General features: G+C 34.5%; 2 protein-coding genes across 3 annotated transcripts; one reads left to right on the plus strand and one right to left on the minus strand.

Moving 5' to 3' along the window:
* Positions 1 to 1,404: 1,404 nt before the first annotated feature.
* On the plus strand, positions 1,405 to 4,765 carry LOC126827056 (armadillo repeat-containing protein 1). The gene has a single exon (XM_050556236.2). It carries the CDS (start codon positions 1,741 to 1,743, stop codon positions 2,569 to 2,571), a length of 831 nt encoding a protein of 276 aa, XP_050412193.1. The 5' UTR covers positions 1,405 to 1,740; the 3' UTR covers positions 2,572 to 4,765.
* LOC126827042 (transmembrane and coiled-coil domain-containing protein 4) lies at positions 3,672 to 22,414 on the minus strand. Of its 2 annotated transcripts, XM_050556203.2 has the most exons (12): positions 22,154 to 22,414; positions 19,181 to 19,289; positions 18,655 to 18,712; positions 17,349 to 17,632; positions 16,716 to 16,813; positions 16,391 to 16,534; positions 15,780 to 15,926; positions 14,158 to 14,319; positions 13,747 to 13,883; positions 11,622 to 11,824; positions 10,917 to 11,034; positions 3,672 to 10,466 (listed from the first exon to the last, which is right to left on the minus strand). In XM_050556203.2, exons 1-12 carry the CDS (start codon positions 22,176 to 22,178, stop codon positions 9,999 to 10,001), a joined length of 1,953 nt encoding a protein of 650 aa, XP_050412160.1. In that variant the 5' UTR covers positions 22,179 to 22,414; the 3' UTR covers positions 3,672 to 9,998. The 2 variants fall into 2 exon arrangements, with proteins under 2 accessions (XP_050412160.1, XP_050412161.1); XM_050556204.1 differs by lacking the exons at positions 18,655 to 18,712; positions 19,181 to 19,289; positions 22,154 to 22,414 and adding an exon at positions 18,501 to 18,523.
* Positions 22,415 to 22,436: the final 22 nt, after the last annotated feature.

Here is a 22,436-nt window from a genome sequence, read left to right on the forward strand (position 1 = left end):
AACCCAGACGCTTATAGACCCAGGTTGTAGGCCTACGTCTACGTGACAAGGAGTAGGGTCGCCTGTCCAACCTCGTGGGTTTGCTCCAGGTCCTTCGGTTTCCCCCCACTGCTCAATTATTGAAATAAAAATCATGAACCATATATATATTATGTTAGTCCCGAAATGGCATAGTTTGTGTCGAGTGGACGTTAAACCCCATTTCTCCCTCTCTAACCTACAATCTCGCCAACAATCACGTGCATCTTGAAGCGACCTTGACGAAAATTCAGCTGGCCTTAACAAATAGATTTAGCCGTGTGCTATGCTTCCACTATAGAACTGTACGATCTATGCTTCCGCAAAGAACCCTGCCTGTGGAATTCGACCGGGAGAACAAGGAATATTGATTTCCGTTTTTTCAATACCGATACCGGAACCATTCTCCACACGGTACAAGTCTCGCTATCCAGCATTCGACTCTACCGTCGGCTCGCGCATTACACTGGTTGACCCAGAGGCCATTGGTCACATGATTAGCTACATGATGAAAGTGACATCTAAATCAATCAGAAAGGTTCCTGTCGTTATAAACACTTAATAGAAGTTTATGAGTTTTAGTCAGTTTTAGGAGAAAATGTCACCAATTACTATCCCTCCGACCCCCCCCCCCCCCCCACAAAAAAAGTCTAAATTTGCACGTTTTGTCGTGTGTAAATGTATTAGGCCTAGGCATTACGAAGAACCTTTAAAGCACAATACCTGCACTCTTGTTGTAACTGAATAATATGTCCCAATCTTTATTCTGGTCAACAAATTGTACTATTTTACAATATTCCAATTAATTGACGATACAAATTTCATCTTAACACACCTAATTTAAAAAATTGGAAAAATTCAACAAAATGATTTGAAAAGCCTGACGTAAACCTTTTCAAATATGACTTGGATTTAAAAATATTTTTGAACCCTCTGGACAAGTAAAATAGGATTTAATGGATAATTTACACAACAGCATATCTAGTACTTAGAATAAGGCTATTTTATTTTATTTTCTGGAGCTGTCAAGCCAGCAAGAGTGTTATTGTCCCTTTAATGAACGTCGTTAAAGCTTCTTGGGCCTTACGATCGCGTTATAAAGGTAAACATATCCACGTGTATATATTCTAAAATAAGCACGATGACAAACGCAGTTTGTGTTTACGACCCGTAATATTTCGCGAAAGAGTTCCCTGTATATTTGTAAATATCTTATTATATTATGATAGGTATGACCCCCATTTCTATTTTATTATAGTAATAGAAATAAATATATTATCATTTATTTAGTTTCTATTGTATTGTTTATCATTGTTTATCGATACCAAGAATCTTGGTGGCGTTGTCAAATGAGCCGTTAGCAGAGCGTTAGTCTGAACCGCAAGGGAAGACAACCCGTTTGGGAGATTGTACCGGAACATTAACTTCTAGTGTGAGCTCTGCTACTTTGGCGGCCAATTTGAATTTGGGTCACTCATTGGGTTATGAATTAGCAAGAGTCTACGAAATTAAACAGTAGGAGCAGCTAATGCAAGTAATAATACAGATACAGTATATTTTGTAAAACCCAAAGGACCAGAAAGAATATTTAATAAAGTAGTGTTTGTTGGTGATTCTGGTGTGGACAAAATTCACAAAAGTAGTTTTAGGACAAGCCTATATTCTGTACGGTAATGACACATTTAAAAGATTAGGAACATTTGCAGCTAATTGAGAATAAAAATGGATGCCAATGCAATTAAAATGGTACAAACAATGGCTAGTGATTCTAGGAAACGTTTACTAATAATAAAGGATAATACATGTATGAGTGGACTAGTATCATTGTTATCTAATACTGATGAAGACATCATTTCTGTTGTCTTGGAGACATTGATGATGCTAGGTAAATCAGCAGAAGAAATTAAATGGTTAGGATATACTCCAGGTCTAATCAAATCACTGAAGACTATTATGAAAAGAGAAAAAGAGAAGAACAGTGTGAGAGTTAAAGCAGAAGAATTCTATAATATATTATGTAATGGTCGTAAAGACACCAGAACTCCACTAAGAGATTCCAACAGGAAATATAATGACAAAGATGATAAGAATTCTTTGAAATCTAAAAATTCACCTGGATATCATGCAAAAGCAATTGTACTATTGATTAAAGGGATAACAAATAAGTGTGATGCTGATTTATGTATAAAATTACTAATTGAAGTGAAAGGAGTTATTAGTATAACGTTTGATATGGAGAGTAAAAGATGTATTGTGAGAACAAAATCTAGTGTTAAACCAGAGACATTGGTAAAAGTTATATCAAACTCCCAGACATTTATTGCTCAACAAGTGATAAAACATGAAAATGGTAACGAGACATTACAATCCTTTGGTATGGAGGTACTACCTAGTGCGGAAAAAGAAAACTTAAGTGAACCGGAATATTTACCTGACGATATTGATAGTCCAGTTGCTTCCAGTAAGGCAGTAGCTAGGGGAGGTTACCCTAAACAAGAACATAGCTGGCTTAGTGCAGCAGCTTCATTTTTATCCAATTCTTTTTATTGGTAAAATTGGAAAGAGCTATTGATCTGTGTTTAGGTCTTCATGTTTGAAGATACTTGCATCTTTATCTTTTGTATGGTAAATATTATATAGTGTTTATAATTTAGGTTTGTCATCCAACTGCTATAAATTGTATGAAGGATTATTTTATTACAAATATTTAATGCAAACTTTTTGGAAAATATAATTTTGCATGGCTTAATCCATGCAAAAATGAATGAATGAATATAATGGGGTTTAACATCCTAATTTTTTGCACCAACCAGGATAATGAAGACGCACATATGCCATGCAGTGTCCTATGAGTTCAATTTTGCCTGAACAGCAATTTAATTCCAAATATCAAGGGTCCTTTTACGTCCACGCCTAACAGTACATATATGGGACCTCGTCACCTCAGTTTGTCATCCCATTCGAACGACTAGATGATGTTCCCTGTCAGGCCCTCAGTTGTGCACTAGTGACAAGGGGAAACCACACTGGAAAATCATGGGGAACTTTCTTGGCCAACATCGAACTCGAACCCTGGACATCCTGGTTCCTTACTTAGTGAGTCACCGTGGCCCCCAAAATGTTTATTTAACATTTTATTATGAAGAAAGCAAATTCTGTTGGGCACAACATCTCCTCATTGGAGATGTGTTTGGCCATTTCATGATTGTTTTGTTAAGCCCTACTCTCATTCAGTATTATTATTTTCCATTATGCTTTGCATATATTTTTCATTAATTTTGGAATTTCATTTACAACATCGTTTCATTCTAATTTGGTTATTAAATAAATGACTGTCATTTCATCCAAAAAAAAAAAAAAAAAAATGGTAATTGGTAATACAGATTTCTATATAGATTTAGTTGTAAAGTGTGTTGCTGGTATTAGATGCCCTGATCCAATAACTCCAACATTATTTCATTAATCCAATTCTATGATGTTCCTGTTGCACTGTTCCATTGCAACATCAACCAAATATCTTTTTATAAATCCTTACTTTGTTTGTACAATAGATGTTAAACCCCATTTCATTTCATTTGTTTGTACAAATGTTTATTTTTATTTCCTCTTCCATTTCATAAGAGTGTGTATATCTTAAAACAAAAGACATAAGATTATTATGGATAGAATGTTTATTAATATATTAAATTTCAAATATGGATAATTTGTATTACATTTAAAGCCTGAACATGCCAGAATAAAATTTAGTAATTTTACCCAAGACATTCTGGTACAGAGTTGATTTATTTTAAGTGCTGAGTATACCAAAGCCATGATCCCCCAGTTCTTAAAGTAAAATATAACACATTTGTATACCGCCACATTTTCATGTGGATGTATATTGTTGTCGCCCCTGTCCGTCCATCCACAATTTGTTTGTGGACACTCTACGTCACAATTCTTAGATGAATTTGACGGAACTTGAAATATAGGTTTATCCCCCCCAAATTTTTTTTTTTCTTTTGATATTGGCAATTATCGGATCAACTTCATTGATCATGGCCCCCGATTGTACGAAAAATCACATTTTTAGCTTGTGTACACTCTAGAGGTCACAATTTTCATCTGATTTTGAATTGATGAAACTTGGAATGCATACGTTTGTAACCCAAAGATCTTGGTTACTTTCAATATTTGCAAATATAGGATTGTAACTTCCTGAATTATGGTCCCTGATTGTAGAAAAATCGTGTTTTTAGCTTGTGGTCCCACTAGAGGTCACAATTTTGATCCGATTTAGAAAAACATTTCAATATATCACCGTTACACTGCGATAACTCAGGCAGTAATTATTGGAAATTGTTGAAAATCAATAGGTTTCTTCGTCTGATGACCATAAACACTGTGTATAAATTTAATGTCAATCGGATATTAACTTTGGTCTCCAGAGCGTCCACAAGATTTTTCAAAGTGATCAAGGGCCATAACTCTGACAGTAATCGGAAATTGTTGAAAATCCATAGGCTTCTTTCTTTGTCTCATGACCTTAAATAATGTGTATAAATTTAAAGTCAGTCGAATATTAACTAGCCTCTAGAGCATCCACAAGCAATTGTGGACGCCGGACCGACAGACGGTTGCTATGACAATATTTATACAACCACATTTCAATGTGGGCGTATAACAAAACATTTAAATATACCATCGTTACACCCTGATGATGGTCGAGTTCAAAATTCATAAAGATAGGTTGCAAGGCAATGAAACATACGCCCACAGCAGCTGTAAATCTTTTGAGCAGTCGACAAGGGTTGTCGCATATTTATTCCTTTGTAGGTAATTGGGGGCCTTTACAAGACAGTTCCATACAGATCAGTTTATAACTTTTGTCGTTTGAGGGTTCACAAGGTTCTACAAACTGAAACAATGGCCTCCCCTCTGGAAGTAGTCTACAAAAATTGTTGAAATTTGACAGGATTTTTCATTTTACTAATTTAAATAATGCATATAAATTTCATACAGATCGGATGATCACTTGTCATTTGATCGTTCACATGGTTCACAAAGTAAAACAAGGGCCATGGCTCTAGAAAGTATTAACGGAAATTGCTGAAATTCAATAGACCTCCGTTTCACAAATTTAAATGATGCATATAAATTTCATACATATCGGATGATAACAAAGTGAAACAAGGGCCATAACTCTAGAAGTAATTATTGTAAATTGCTAAAATTCAATGGGCTTCATGGTTTCACTAATTTAAATAATACATATAAATTTCACAAAGATCGGATGATAACTTTAAGCGTTAGTTCACAAGGTTCAATAAAGTGAAACAAGGGCCATCGTCTAGACGTAATGAACGGAAATTGCTGAAATGCATATTAATTTCAGAAAGATCGGATGCTAACTTTTGGCATAAGAGCGTTCCATGTGGGCGTATAAAAATCGGACAGAAACTGTCCAACAAAATGGCCTCTCCTTGAATGAAGCAAATAGTGTAAAAGTATGTAATACCAAGGTTGTGGAACCTCTAGAGGTCACAATTTTTGTCCGATTTTGATGAAACTTAAAATATATGTTTATATCTTAACGATCTCAGTTTCTTTCAATATTCGATCATTTCAGACCATTATTTACTGGAATATGGCCCCTGATTGTACGAAAAATCACGTTTGTTTTTTTTTAGCTTGTTTTTTCTATCCATCTCTTGCACAATGTGGGTGTATCTTGCCTGGCAACTGCTTGTTTATATTTATGGTCAGGCATATTCCAGATATCAAGTGTTCTTTTAGGTATGATGCACAGGTTGATCTGAGTTTTTCGTCCTATCCAAACATTTTATTTGTCAGCCCTGCGGGTGCTACTGCTAACAAGTGGGAAATAAATAGGCCAGAAAAATTCTGACCACAGGATATTCTAGTTAAAGAGTCCAATTCCTTAATTGCTCGATGTTGCGACCCCAAAATATACTATTCAAAAAAAGTAGGGGATATTTGATTTTGGGGGCATAATACTAAAATATGCAAATGACTACGAAAAAAGTCACTATAGAACCTAACAGAAGAAACATTTCCAGTTACATGTGACGCCCAAACGCACCAATAGCTACCGCATGGAATGCAGGTGATGCTTGGGATCATCATGGGGGTCCAACCCAAGATTTGCACGACTCTGACTTTGAATGTTACAGTCATTGTGGCATTGAATTCCAGGGTGGAAACATCAGTTTAATTGTTTTAGTGACCAGAAAACAAATTTTGATATGCGTCGGCTTACCCAAAATGAAAGGTTACGTGCCCTTGGCATGCTACAGATCGGCACAACACAGGCGGTTGTGGCGCGGACGATGAATGTTTCTCAGTCTGTCATAAGCAGGCTATAGTCCAGATACCGTGATACACAATCTGTACAGGACAGACCACGCTCAGGTCGACCAAGGGCGACAACTCAAGCCCAGGATCGATTTATCCGTACCTTGGCCTTGAGAAATCGTGTCATCACAGCAAATCAGATCAGCGCTCGTCTTCAAACAGACACTGGTGTGAGAGTGAGTGGCCAGACGATTCGGAATTGACTGCATAGGGGTCACCTTCGCGCCCGACGTCCTCGCGTGATCCCTTGTTTGAGAGGTCATCACATTCAGGCAAGACGTCGTTGGTGTAGGGATCGTCAACACTGGGATAATCGACGCTGGAGCAATGTGATGTTGCTCAAGGTTCACTGTTGATTTTTTGGACAGACGTAGGAGGGTGTGGCGTCGTCGAAACGAGCGCTTCCAAGACGTTAACGTCATCAGACATGATCGATTTGGGGGTGGTTCTGTTATGGTGTGGGGAGGCATCACTGTTGCTGGAAGAACGGCTTTACATGTTGTTGCAGGGCGTGTTACAGGCCAGTACTACCGGGACAACATCTTGGCAGTCCATGTTGTGCCGTTCGCACGACGTCATGGCCGCCGTTTCATCTTCCAGGATGACAACGCAAGATGTCGCAGGGCCAGGATCGTTACAGGTTACCTCCAACAACAGAACATCACCACATTACCTTGGCCAGCACTGAGTCCCGACCTCTCCCCCATCGAGCATGTCTGGGACATGCTTGGACAGAGGTTACGTCAACGTCAACTACGTCCTGCCAATGTCCAAGAACTTGCTGCTGCGTTGCAACAGGAATGGGACAATCTGGACCAAAATGACCTTAGACGTCTCATTAGGAGTATGCCACGTCGGATCAATGCTTGTTTGACAAACAGAGGAGGATTTACCCGTTACTGACTTGGTTGTGATGCTGTGGTAACTTTGCTGTTTGACCCCGGGTATCATTTTACCCTTATAATGGTCAGTCTGTGCCTTACTTAGTCTAACGATCATTTGGAATAAATCGATGAATGTGAACTTCATTTCATTTTGTCATTTGTTTCTTCGTCAGTTTCATTAGGTGACTTTAATAACACTTAAAAATCAAATATCCCCTACTTTTTTTTAATAGTATATTTGCATCTACTGGTATCTGTCATGTTAGTGCTTAATGGAACATGGATTTACATTTCCCAAAGTTTAAATCATAGTCCATATTACAATAGATATTGTGTTTAGTTTTCTTTTTAGGTATATGACAAAAAAAATTTGTATGTTAATATAAGGGGAATTAAAGAAAACAGTACACACAAAAAGGCAAGCAATTAAGGCAATATACATTTTACAGTTATGTTATTGCTAAAGATATACAGGGTACATATATGCATGACTTACTTATTGGAAGAAGGAAAAACACTGGTCTGAAAACAAATTTGAGTTATTCTAATAACAGGTGGTCTGATTTCAAATTTTCATGGACATAAATATATATACATATTATATATTCTAAAACGTAAAATTTGATATTAAAAAAAATCCTAATTCAATAACAAAATTCAATAAAAATATATTATAACCCTATTGGTCCCTGTAATGATCCTTCTTTATATTAAGTTTTCTGTTCAGTATATCCTGATGGCTAGCAACAGGTTTCTCCCTGATCAATCATATAAAAAGAAATTGAATTGTAAGGTGTTTTATGAAAATAGATTGAAATATATATATATTATTCAAAATTATTTAATTCATAGTAAAAAATAAAAACTGGCATTTGGGTAAAACTGATTTTAAAGCACCTCAAATATAAAAAAATGCTATTCTCAGAAAAAATAATTATACAATGCTAGACTAATTCTAGAAAATGTATACACAATCTAATTAAAAGATAGATCTATATTTCGTTTTGTTTTTTATACTTTCGATGGCCTACACTACATGTAGATCTAACAAGTTATAGTGGGAGTTCACGTTCTATGACGTCAGGTACCAAGCAAGCGACATTTGACCCGATTACGTCAGTCATTCGATTAACCAATTAGCGACCGCCAAGTATTTTTTATCTACTTTTGCTTTGTTTTGATTTCTATTGATGCTAATGTCTACCCACAGTTCCGCGCAAAAAAAGGTCAAACGCTCAATTCGACAGACCATTTGATTGGTTGACCCCACATTTCTAGCAGAACACGAGTTAAATAACAACGCTTCCAGATCCAAGTGTAGTAAAGACAAGTAAAATCGAAATTTTGAACTATAAAAACAAAATGAAATTGGATCTGTGTTTCAATCAGATTGATGTATACAGTACGTTTATGTTAATGTACAATTTATTTTTATTTCTTTATCCTTTCCTGCTTAATGTCTCTGATTGGCATTTGAGGGATTACTAATCCCTTGCAAACTACAATATTGTGACAGTTGAATCTCTAAAATTAATATTAGTCAAAATGGTTCAATGTCATTCACTGTTTACATAGTTGAGAGATTGGTGAACTGTAAATGCGTCAACATTCAGCATCCTCTGCAGACTACATAAACGTGATATTGTCAGCACAAGTCAGCATCACCTATACTGGTAATCTTCACCAAAATCTCTTTAATCTGGTTGAATCAACACCCTGAGATTATTTAACATTTCATATTTTGATTTTATTTTAGTAATTTAATTTTAAATAATTAATTTCAGTATATTTGAGCATGGTTTAAGCTGATTTGAGTACATTTTGATAAATTAGATTTTGTGTGAAAAATAATAATCAGTGGCTTTAAGTCAAATAGTAGGCCTACTTTTTAAAAGCACAAATGTAATATTGTTTTAAAATCATTGAAATATTGATACATAATTTAATTATTTCACCTTATATACTATCAAAAAAACATCCTGTTTAACAGTTCCACTCAATTAAGGCATGAAATTTGGAAACATAGCTCTTCAGATATAATTTCAACAATTATTGCATGTATAGTACGAAATTTACAATACATGAGTAAAATATATATATTTACATAAAAGTTAGTATGTACAAAATACTGTTAAGATCACATTCATAGTAATATAATTAACAAATAAAATATTAACAATTAATAAGAGAATAACAACAAAGTTTTAATTGCTATTATTAACCAAAACATTAATAATAAGCTTGAGCACTCAAGCAAATATATTAATTAATTAATTAATAGACATTAACCTGTTAAAGATGCATTATATTGGAAATTTCAGTCAATTTACTTTATTTTATTCTGAGCGAAGCTGTGAATGTTTGAAGTTTTGACAAGGATAGTGTAGAATGCTACGATAATAAACAAAGTCATGATTATTCATCTTATTGTTCAATTATTAAATAGCAAAGATATTCTAATCCATTAAAAATACAAGCCATCCAATGGCCTAGAGAATTGATTATGGGCTTATTGTGTGAATAAATGTCTAAATAATACTTTATATAACATTTGAAGCTAGATAAAAGACATGCAATAAGATTTGGCTCTTGCATAATGCATGTTTAGTTAATGGAAATGAGCCTGTCAAATAAATATCTGACCATAAATTACATCTTAGCAAAGTTGTTTAAAACTTAAAAGGAGCATTAATGGAGGGATATAATTGTATTTTGATATTGAACAATTCTTGATACATCTAACTATTTTTGTTCATCTAGACGGAGAGATTTAACACCTTCCTTGATAGCAATATCATCAACTACTGTCTCTTTATCGACCGATTCTCTCTGTGATTTATCTTCAGTATGATAAGTACCAGCATATGATTCATTAGAAATACTTCTAGACAATTCATTTAATACATCTTCTTTACTTTTAAATGTAGATGGTGATCCTTTCGATTCTTCAGTCTTTGGTTCCTTAGTTCCTGGCACTGAATGTCCTTGTTCAGAAATTGATGCAAGGTTAATATTTTGAACTGTGGTGCTTCTTGAAACTGGGGCACTCTGTGATTGTGATTTGGGATCCTGTAAAAGATGCTTGCTGCTGCTAGGTGTGACAGGAGCACTCTGTGTTTTTTTAGGCATACTTATTTCATCTCTTGTTCGAACACCAACAGCTTTCATAATAGTTGTCAGCTGATTCTGATAGTCCATGTGCCCACTCACCTAAAATTGGGGAAAATATTTATTATTTGTAAATCAATTTTCCTATTAGCATTTCTGTTGGATTTAACTTTAATTTCATTACATAGTCTCCAAAATAATGACATACATACATTGTAGTCTCCAAAAATATGAATTTACGTGTGAGAGAGAGAGAGATAAAGAGATGGCATATTATGTCCACTCAACAAACTAATTCATTTTGGGAATAACATGGTATAATTTTATTTCAATAATTTGCTTGCGCATAGAGGTCTTTAGCAGTGGAGAAAAACTGGAGGACCCGGAAAAAAGCCATGGGTTTAGGCAGGCAACCATACGCCTTTCAACACACAAGTGTGGGATCGAAACCATGCCACTTGACTCAATAATGGATCTTAGGGTCTAAAGTGAAAAGTTAGTTCGCAAGGCCACCCAACCTTCTTATTGTATATTGTTATAACAATTTCTTACCACATCACTGAGATCTATATTGTGCATTCTACGATTCTCCCACTTCACTGGACGAAGTCCAGCTATACGAAGCTGTACTGATGAAGTTCTGTATAGAAACTTGAGCAGCCAATCTCCCCTTATAAATATAAAACATTAATATTATTTATAAACTATAACATAAAGAGTATGGGCATTATACAAGTCCTTCCATCCAGCTGTCAAGATTTTGTATCAGATCAAAAAAAATAATTTGCTTTCATAATAATTCACAAACAGGGTTACACTTATAGCAATAATTATCTGTTCTTAAAAAAAAAACTTCTGTCAAGGATTTTATGGTTTATAAAACAAGTTTATCTAACCATCTAGAACAATCCTATGGTTTCCAATGAGGTTTATCAAGTTGCAGTCATAAACCGCTGATTTCTGCCTCAATGAACAGCCAATAAAAAGGGAGAGAAAAGAGAACATCAGCAATAACTGGATGCCATATGGTGCTAGAACTATGGGGTAAAAATTGACGAGTTTCCAAAAATTTTCAAGTAAGAAAAATGCTATACATCAGAATATTATTGTTGTAATAGAATAATAATTTTTAAGTGGTCAAACTCTCCCTTTAGGTTTAAAGCTATAAACGCCCCAACTGTAATTTTACAGAATTGAAAGCTGACGACAGAAAATAGGATGATTATAATATATTCAAAACAATAAAGATGTGGTTACCTGCAATATCCATTAACAATTTTACCAGCTACGACTTTTGTCAAGACCTGCCAGTATTTAGGATCACCAGATACTGGTGCACCCAGTAATATAACATCTTCTACAATACCCTCACTACCCTTTCTTTTAGCCAATTCTTCTAAACAAGAGAAGATAACTCTAGCACCCAGACTATAACCAATCAAAGTTACCGGCCTTTTACCCTAGAAAATAATTTAAAATTGAAATGTTAATAGCTACCTTTTTATAAGTCCACACTGAAATGTGGTCGTATATTTTCGTCGCCCCCGTCCGTCTGTCCTATTGATTTTCAGCGATTACGGATAATTAGTCAGAGTTATGGCCCTTGATCACTTCAAAATATCTTGTGGACGCTCTTGAGGCTAAAGCGCATATGCGATTAAATTTATACGCAGTGTTTGAGGTCATGAGACGAAGAATCCTATTGATTTTCTACGATTTCCGATAATTACTGCCAAAGTTATGGCCCTTGATTACTTTGAAAAATCTTGTGACGCTCCAGAGGCTCAAGTTATCATCCGATTGACTTCAGATTGATACGCAGAGTTTAAGGTCTTGAGACCAACAAGTATATTTGATTTTCAATGAATTTTGAAAACTTGAACAGCTAAATCCATGATATTAAATGTTTCGTATACTAAACGTTAGCATGGGGCAGAACTTTATAAAAAAACATACAAATTCTAATGATTTTCTGATAATTACTTAATGAGTTGTTACTCTTAATCAGATTTTAGTGTATTATTACTATTATAAATGTTTCATTACTGAAAAAAGTAAAAACATGCGTCAAATCTTGTTGACTGCCCAGGCGATTTAGCTGCTGTGGGCGTATGTTTCGTTGTCTGGCAACCTATCTTTTCTCTAGTGAAGCTTAAAGTTACCTTCCCAAGTACAAGCTGGCTGGGTGATTTGATGATATATTTGGACTTAAAACATATTCAAACTAATCTATCAAATTTTGCTTCAAATCCTTCCCGAAACATTGTATTCAAGAGTGAATACCCCTACTATAAAAAATCCAATAAAAGAAGTCATGTTTGTGTCACGTGACTTGGCTGACACAGTACCTAGCAACGGGTGCAAAGCCAGAGAAGAATTCATTGCATATACAAGACGATGTTGTCTTTAATCGCTGTCCATTTATCATAAATATTGAACCTAATTAAATTCTCGGATTATCCACTGCCTACGTCTTTTTCCGTGGTTTTTATCTCAGAAACTATTGTACGATTAAGCTCACTACCAAGTTTATCAACATATACATCAAGCACTCAATAACACTGAAAAATCAGACAATCTGTGCGTGCAACCTGTCACTTGAGCAGACATCCCTAAGCGTCGGGTTGCCAGTTAGGGAAACCCTTACATTTTTGTCCTGTATGCGCTCCATGGGTGTTTTTCAGGGAATCCAGTTTATTTCTAGTAAGATTGGATGTTTCTACTTTCCATTTATACCAAAATTGCCATACTTTTATTGGAAATAACCACCAGATAAATATTTTTGTGGGAAAGTAACTTAAAACATTGGTTGTGAGACAATGGAGCATACAATCATCAGTAACTTTATTGCTCTGGGCTGAAATGCTAAACTATCACATTAACTAATTGTATATATTAATAATTTTTAAATGGCATTTAGTAACTAGATATATTAAAGTATTCTCTCAATGTTTTTTGTTGTTTTTGCATTTATTAAATGAAATGAAATAAGATTTTAATATCCTACTTGTCTGCACTGACTGGGCTAATGAAGACTGAGATAATGGAGACGGGCATATGTCCTTCAGTGTGCTATAATGGGAATTTTGCCCAGACAGTGGTGCTACAGCCTACACTTATGTGCATGTCAATGTGTACACAGGTCCTTGGTTGTTTTTTTTGTATAGTCCAAATGACTAGACACTGTTCCTTGATAGGTCTTCCAGTATTTTCAAAGAAATTTAAGCATTTTGGAAAAGGGGGCTCTTCCTCCTCAACCAAAATTGTAGAAGATGAAGCCATTTTGGAGTCTTCTCCAAGATGTGAAATGACTCATTAATTGACTAGTTTTAATAGGGAAAAAAACTGTCACATGAATTTAAATGATAATAAGCTGTAGTACCTGTTCCCTTGACAACAAAACTTCTGCTAATTGTTTACCAGCAGCATTAGATCTGTTTAAACAAACACTCCATGGATTGTCTATAACATTAGCAGCTGATACAAGAGCTGCTGGCCATGCTATAGCTGCTAATATACCTACAATAAAATTTTATGTTATAATTTTATTTCAATAACTAGGTTACCCAATAACCCAGGGAAAACACACAAGGTGGTCACATACAAGCTTGGTATCAAAACCATGCCACTTGACTCAGTCACATAACTTATGATTTAAAGTGCACACATAAGACCATTTGACCACCCAACCTCCCAAATTCAATGACATCATGTATCAAAATCTACATGACATAGCAGAACAACTTAATTTATATTTCATTGTCATTAATAGCAATAACAGAGTCCAACATACCTGAAAGAACAGTAAATTTTAAGGCTTCTTGTGCTGCCATAGAAACAGCTATACTCGTTATATATTCAAAAGATTTTCCTAGCTCCAACAAATATTTTGATTCCCATTTTAAACTGTATTGTTCCCTTGATTCTGCTAGTGATGGCCAAGGTTGTCGAAAATCTGAAAATGAAAAGAATCATGGAATTTTAACACCTGAAGAACTATGCTGGTAATTAAGAAACACTCGACCTGTTTCAATCAATGATCACCGGTTTGTTGTTTTTCTTGGAAATGAAATAAACAGACCAAATTTTGGCAAAAATCTCAGTCTACACATCTAGTTTATCAGCATTTTATCACCCAATAATACATTCTACAGTAGATATCGCTTATGTGATATATTTCATAATCTACTGCGATATCTCCTTAGGAGATATATAGATATCGCTTTACATGAATTTGATTGGTCAGTTGAAAAGGAACTACTTTTTTTTTATTTTCAAAGAACAGTTCATTTCTTATTAAAAGTAAATTTTTTTTTATTAAAAATGAACTATTGTTATTCAATTGACCTTGATGGAAACACTGGGTCAATATAAAGGACTTTGCAATGGTTGAATTGCTGTCAAAAAATGATGTATCACTACGCCGTAATGTTCAGTAAAAGTGAAATCTACAGCAAAGAATTATATTTATCTATTTGTGTATGTAAGAAGGGATTGGGTGATAAATAAAATCTCCTACTCATCTTTTTTGATATCAAAAAATATCAACACTCGTTGATAAAGTAAAAAAAACTCGGCAGAGCCTTGTTTTTTGTTACTTTATCAACTTGTGTTGATATTTTTTGATATCAAAAAAGACTGGCAGGAGATTCTCTATTTATTCAAGCTTTAGATCAGTGGAAAATGGTTTTTGAATTGTTTGAACTCTATCTTGATTATAAGTTTTTAAAAAATCCATCATAAAACTTTGTCCTGTATAATGTTTACAAGTTTTAAAAAGTTAATAATGACCAAAAAGATAATTATGTAAAACGATTTTTTAAATTTAAGATCATTTAATTATGAAATTTGATAGGGTCTCACTAGTTTTATTAAATTTTCATCTAGACCTCTAGAACTATAATGACTTCAGAAGATTTCGTAAGCCTGAATGTAAATAAGGGGGATCACGTGGCTAAGTGGATTAGACGAAAAACCGAGGTCCCTTGTATACATTGGAATGCACGTCAAAGATCCCTTGGCAGTTGGAATTCGATATAAGAGTAGGCGATAGTGCCGCTGCCCAGGCAAAATTTCCCTCATAGCACACTGTATGGCGTATGCTCGTCTTCATTAGCCCAGTATATGAGCAGAACAGTAGGACGTTAAACCTCATTTCATTTCATTTCTGAATGTAAATAGGGAAATTACTCTGATATTTGTGATTGCAAAGGTTTGAATTTCAATAGGATTTTTCTATATGACCACAAAGCAGCAGCCCTGCAAATTTATAAAGTCCAACAGGAACCCTACCTTGTGGAATGGGCAAAAAAAATTGTGGTTGATATGATAGGTAAATAAAAAGGTAGTGCTCTGATCTGCTGTAAAAAGTCAAAATATGGGTATTTTCTTGAAATGTGTTTTTACTCAAGTTACCTTGAACTTTTGATGTGAGCCAACCAGTAACGGCTATAGTTATATGAAGTTGTTTAGATACACCGGTTGTTTGTAAAGCGTGACCACATATTAATGGTTCAAACATGAATTCTTCTATAGCACCAACTCGTCTTTTCATCTTATGACCTGCAAATAACAAATAACATTGGGAATCATTGACAATCAATAGGATTTTCCTCCTATATAGTTCAGTTCAGCCTCTAAGAGTTTTCATATAATTCTTCAATATCATCAAAGGCAGTAACTTTAAAAAGCAGTTATAAAAAAGCTTAGAACATAAGACTGATAAATTGGTAGACAGGGGCTTATGACAATGTCTCTATCGGTGTATAAAAGAACGATTCTATGTCCAATTGAGTGAACTGATAAAGTACATACAGACATGAAGTAGTCTATCCTTAAATCTTACTGAAATTGGCAAAACCTCTGCTACTTAATGGCTTAAAAGTTCTGCCAACATGATGGTCGAAAATATATTCCAAGTATGTGGAGAATACTGGAATTTATCAAGGATTGCATAATCCCATAAATTCAATCTACCGTATAAGTGCGGAAGGCAGGTTATGTGAAAAATACATAACTAACAATACCTGCAAGTCCTGCTCCAGCCACACCAAATAAGGAACCAATGACAGCTACACCTGCTGTTGTACCTAGTGCTGCTGCTCCAGCACCACCAATAATAGCACCAGCACCAGCAGCTACAAGTGGAGCTGCTAATCCTCCTGTTAATCCTACAAAAAAAATCCTCATAATCATAAAAACAAAATTCCATAGAAACAAAATTAAAAGATTGTTGTAAACTATTTAAGCTCTCTTTTTAAGCTTTTATCTGAGGATTTTGTACACCCACAACAATAAGAGACATATTAAAGACAAATATATCACAGACTTCAGTCAAAGTTAACAACTTACCTATAATAGTTCCTCCACCAATTGTAGCCAAGCCAATGAGAGCATAGCGTTTAAATTTACTATTTCGTGCTTTCTTTGCTTTTTCCTTTGCTTCATCTCTGAAATAAAATTTCAGTTGTATAAATAGCTTATTAGAACTAAGGGTCTTAAAAAATGTTATATTAATATATATAGATCCATAATGAAAATCCTATGCGAGAGCATATAAATGTTTCCTCATGCTTCATCGTAATATCTTCCGATCTGGATCCAATTTTATTTTCTTAGAAACTTCAATATAAGGTTTACCAGATCAAGTCAGTTTTATTGTGAAAAACTGTAAAGACTGTTAGGTCACACAATGACTTAACGAAGTTTGGTAGAATAGGTGACTATCGTGAGTATAAAACATCACTGCAAATCATGTTAGACTGATAGATTAATATTTATGTTGCTATTTTACACTAATACAATGTAGTATGCATTATCATGCAACACAAATCTGAAGTAAGACATGGAAATGTGGAGTGGGATTATACACGGAACAATGCCACAGGAATCATAATATTCATTAAGTGTTAAACAATATCATTTATTACAATCACATTCTTTGAAAACAGAAAATGCTTTCCAAAATAATTTGTTTTTACGTACTCTGACACCTCATACTGTTCAGCTTCTAGTATCTCAGCAAGGCTTCCTTCAATTTCCTCCATTGTATCCCATGTAACACGTAGTTGCCATGACACATGTTTAATTAAAACACGAAATCTAGCATCATAGTTGCCTTTCTGGATTGCCATGGTAATGAAGTCTGTCACTAACGGTTCAGCACTTTTGGTTTTAGGAAGGATCTCCTCTTTTAGTAGAATATCTACATATGGATCAGAATCGTCAATACCCTGACCATCTAATATAGCTTTTATAGCTTCTTCAACCTATATTTGTAACATAATATAATTAATATCAAAGTATATCAGGTGGCCTCCAAAAGTTATAAATCTGAAATTTGTTCTATCTATGTGGAACCTGCTAGTGTTCATTCAGTTAAAATAACTTAAAGGGCCAGTCTCCCTGAGAATATTTTTGTTAGTAATTCGCAAGTGTTTACAGGTAGAGGATCTTCAATCATGTGATAATATTTTGCCTTATTTAGAAACAGCATTTCAGATGGAGATATCACAACAAATGGATTAAAATCCCAAATTTTCGCAGATTGTCATTTGAAACTTGAGATTGTATTGAATCAAACATCTTAAAATAAAACAAAATATAAATTTAATTATCTGTGATACTGATTATATCATGGCAAATTTTATTTTTAAGACTTGTTAATATACAAACAGACAAAAACTAATCCAGGAACCTGTATTAGACAGACTACAAGTCTACTAGTTATAAACCTTGTGACCAGTTCATGGTGCATTTTTTTTACATAGAGTGGATGGAGGGAGAAGAAATTAGATCTTTGACTGAACTTTCTATAATTAACAACGCCATATCACTAACAGCCATGACCTAACCCACCAATTTAAACCAGTGAAAAGAGACTCTTTTGCTAAGCTATGATTTGTGATAGACCCCAGGTGATATCCCAGCAGCTCAATTACAACTAGATCTAGATGCAAAGTCATACCTTTGTCCTAAAGTTGTATGACAAAGTGAAGACTAGAAAACAAAAGGAAATTCAAAAGAAACAAAGAATGTCTAGACATTATCTCTAATCACATTAATTATTCATAATACTGTAGATAAGATAAGAATAGAGAATTTGCTCTTAAAAGATTCAATAGTATCTTCATGTACCTGTTCTGGTTGTTTCATGTATTGTAAAAGGAAATTCAAAAGAAACAAAGAATGTCTAGACATTATCTCTAATCACATTAATTATTCATAATACTGTAGATAAGATAAGAATAGAGAATTTGCTCTTAAAAGATTCAATAGTATCTTCATGTACCTGTTCTGGTTGTTTCATGTATTGTAAAATCATGGACAAAGTATTCTTTTTAAACTGACTGAAAAATAGAACAAAAATCCAATATAATTTAATTGTGTAGTCCTTTCAGCCGTTGCTCAGCAATGAAAGATTACATACGGCTCAACACAAAACATATTGTGATGTACTTGTATTACCTTGAAGTAAATTTAACTGTTTTGCTACATATTGTTAATGCTATCATGCACTATTCTACTGGTACCGAAGTACTGTACTGATACAAGAATATACCAGAAAAATCATCTTATTAGCTGTCACAAGGTTTTCAGAACCTGTCCGTGCATCAAATGTGTTACACACTTGAGATCTTATAGTCGTCCTGTTTCTGTTTATAATTCCTTTTAATAAATTATACAAATTTATAGTCGTCCTGTTTCTGTTTATAATTCCTTTTAATAATTTATACAAACTGTTTGTTAATGTTAAGACAGTTTTCAGTCACCAACATTTATAGCTGATTAATATCTAAAAATAGGTTTTAACTTACTCATTGAAGTCTTCTTCAAATAGCATCTTAAGTGAAATTGCACACAGAGCTCCAAGTGAAAACTGGCCAGCATCTGAGAGCTCCATAAAATGTGGTAAAGCTTCAGCTTCTAAAAGTGAAAAAAAAAAATATTCATCTTCTGTATAATTTTTGCCTCTACAATTTGAAGATGTAAACAAAGTAACGCTTGGATGTGAGACCAAAAACAAAAATGTTGGGTTACAATCTGCTTCTGTTGAAAATTTTACATAGAAGCTTCGATTTGAAATAAAAAACAAAAATGTTGGGTTACAATCTGCTTCTGTTGAAAATTTTACATGACCTATAAAGCCAGTGTTGAGATGTAACCAAACCAATTTTGTGTTCCAATGCCAACAGAGTGGGGCAAAATGAATATATGACTGATTATATGTTACATGCCCGAAAACACTTTTTAATCCCTTTTGAAAACAGATTGATCATCGCATGAAAACTGTCTTGGTTATTGCACATTTAATCATCACAAATTCTAAACAGACTCAAAAATAAAACTGCCATCATAATTGTTTTATTTTATTCTGCACTTTGAATAAGAATCAGTCTGACAAACCTTTCAAGTAAATGGATTACACACATGTAGGCATACCAGCAGCTTACCAAAGTGAGAGAGAGCGAAATGGGCTGGTTTAACGTCCACTCGACACAACTAGGTCATTTCGGCACTAACATTATAATAATTTGCTTGCGAGTAGGAGTCTTTCGCCGTGGGAGGAAACCGGAGGATCCAGGAGGTTGGACAGGCGACCCTACTCCTTGCCACATACTGCCGGGGAATTGAAACCACGCCAGTTGACTCAATCACAGACATTATGGTAGAGCGTACATGCGCTAACCATTCGGCCATCCAACCCCCCACTTACCAAAGTACTAGACTAGAGAGTAGAACAGATTTTGGTGATATGAACTTAACCCAGTCTAGAGATTCAAAAAGACACTAATTCAACAAATATTAAGATACATTTGGTCTCAGTGCCATCACATGTGTGTGGACAATATTAAATGATTTAGGTTATCATTTTAAAGGAGCTAAATTGCTATTCTTTGGCACCTAGAAATGGACACAAATGGGTCACAATGCAAATACACAAAGTGTAGAAGTAACAAATTGAATGGCAGTCTAAAGCGTCCGGTTATTCCAGCCTACACTGGTAGTATTCTCCTTTGGGGTATGTTTAGCCTGTTTCATCGAATCACTTCATTACAAATGGCATTCAAAAGCATTCTGGCACTCGATTCATGTGCCAACTTTAAATTTTTCATTTTGTCTTAAATATTGGATATCAGAAGCCCATCTTTTCATAGTAGTATAACACTATCAATGTTGATTTAAATTGATCAATAAGTCGTGTTTGCAATGTTGAAGTCTATAGATGATATTGAGTTAGCGACTTGCCTCCTTTATTAATTAACAAAATCGATTGCTTGGATGGTGCTGATGAGGTAGCCTACATCCAGGGATGTGCCCAGGATTTTTTGGGAGGGGGGCGTGGTCTTTTATGAAAATTCAACTCTTATGCTAAACAAAACTGTAAATGTAAGTGGTATTACATATACCACTATAGTTATTATTACTATAGTTTACTATATACTGCAAATTAATTTACTAAAAAAAAAAAAGAACTGTTTCAAAGTCAAAAGCCTCTCGTACTTATTAGTGATTAGTGAACAAGTAAAACAGTACACTCGCCTTGCCGCCTAATTTATTTTTTTGTGGTAGGTGTAAATAAAATGGTCTCTAGGATTTAGTTTAGATTCGCTAGAATTAACGGTAGAATGAGTACATTAAAAATTGATCGTAAAACCGAAAGTAAGACACCATTTACGACATCCAAACCTTTAACACTGGAGTGCCGTAAATTGGTCTGGGTGACCTATTCACGGCAAATATACAAATTTAAAGACTCAATACCACTCTTGTTGTAACTGAATAATATGTCCTAATTTTTATTCTGGTCAACAAATTGTACTATTTTACAATATTCCAATTAATTGATGATACAAATTTCATCTTAACACACCTAATTTAAAAAATTGGAAAAATTCAACTAAATGATTTGAAAAGCCTGACGTAAAGCTTTTCAAATGTGACTTGGATTTAAAAATATTTTTGAACCCTCTGGACAAGTAAAATAGGATTTAATGGATAATTTACACAACAGGTAAGACACTAACACATCTAGTACTTAGAATAAGGCTATTTTTTATTTTATGGAGCTGTCAAGCCAGCAAGAGTGTTATTGTCCCTTTAAAGACAGTAGAATTGTAAAATGAATAGACCTACACAACTTCTAAATATAAATAAACAAAATACCAATACTTCTTTCTTTAAACTAATTTGGGATGATAGGGTCTACTACAGCACATTTAAATAAATTATGCCGTGGTAGACATGGTTTGCGTCGGCTTTTACCATGTTGATACTAACAATGTGAGATAACAAGGCGAAGGCCCGGCGAACCCGAGTGAAATACACAAGCAGGAGTCCTTAGATAATTCAGTCAGCCTCTGGTCTATGGAGTGTCCAAACACTCGCGTTTACTTTATTATGTCATGTGGTACCAGTGCTCCCACAGTTGCACAGATTTTCGTATTATAGTTCAACTAGTTACTAAAGTAACTATAGTTCAACATGCAGTAGTGACCAGCCATACCATACGATAGAGCACGGTCAGGCTAGTTCAGACTGTGTATGTAGTCACAACTATAGTCTACATCCGAAGGTCGCCCAGACTTTAGTCGCAACCATAGTCCACATCTGAAGGTTGCCTAGTACTAGTAGTAGTAGTAGTAGTCCTAGAAGTGGGCCATATGGAAATTAGTAGTTCTAAGCCATGTGTTTTCCAGTCCCAATAAAACAGAAACAGTGTGTTGGTAATCCGAAATACGCTGCAAATGATATTAATTTAATCATTGAATTAAAAAAAAATATATTACTCATTTCTTTGACAACTTCTGTCATCTTGTTAAAAAATTAGATCTACGTCTCTGATGTTTATAAAAATGGACTTCCGGGTTAAAGGTTAAATATTAAGGTCCGTCTAAAATAATAGCTTCGATTACAATTTCGGAATAAAACTTATGCATGTGTAATAATCTGAAAATTCAATTAAATAAAAGTACTATTACAATTCAACAGGTTCAACGGAATAAAAAAAAGCTAATGAGGAAATATAAAATAACTAAAAGATATATCAAGCGTCCATGTTAGGTTTTAGAC

This window comes from Patella vulgata, chromosome 7 (genome assembly GCF_932274485.2).
Source record: "Patella vulgata chromosome 7, xgPatVulg1.2, whole genome shotgun sequence".
NCBI classification, from domain to species: domain Eukaryota; kingdom Metazoa; phylum Mollusca; class Gastropoda; family Patellidae; genus Patella; species Patella vulgata.

What these genes read in the sequence shown, in the direction of transcription:
- LOC126827056 (XM_050556236.2), top strand. Translation starts at nt 1,741, where the DNA reads ATGGATGCCAATGCAATTAAAATGGTACAAACAATGGCTAGTGATTCT.
- LOC126827042 (XM_050556203.2), bottom strand. Translation starts at nt 22,178, where the DNA reads ATGACAGAAGTTGTCAAAGAAATGA. An exon ending in AGAAGTTGTCAAAGAAATGA is followed by an intron (nt 19,290 to 22,153) that starts GTAATATATTTT and finishes TTTCACTTTTAG; the next exon opens with AAGCTGAAGCTTTACCACAT. An exon ending in ATATAGATCTCAGTGATGTG is followed by an intron (nt 10,467 to 10,916) that starts GTAAGAAATTGT and finishes CCCCAATTTTAG; the next exon opens with GTGAGTGGGCACATGGACTA.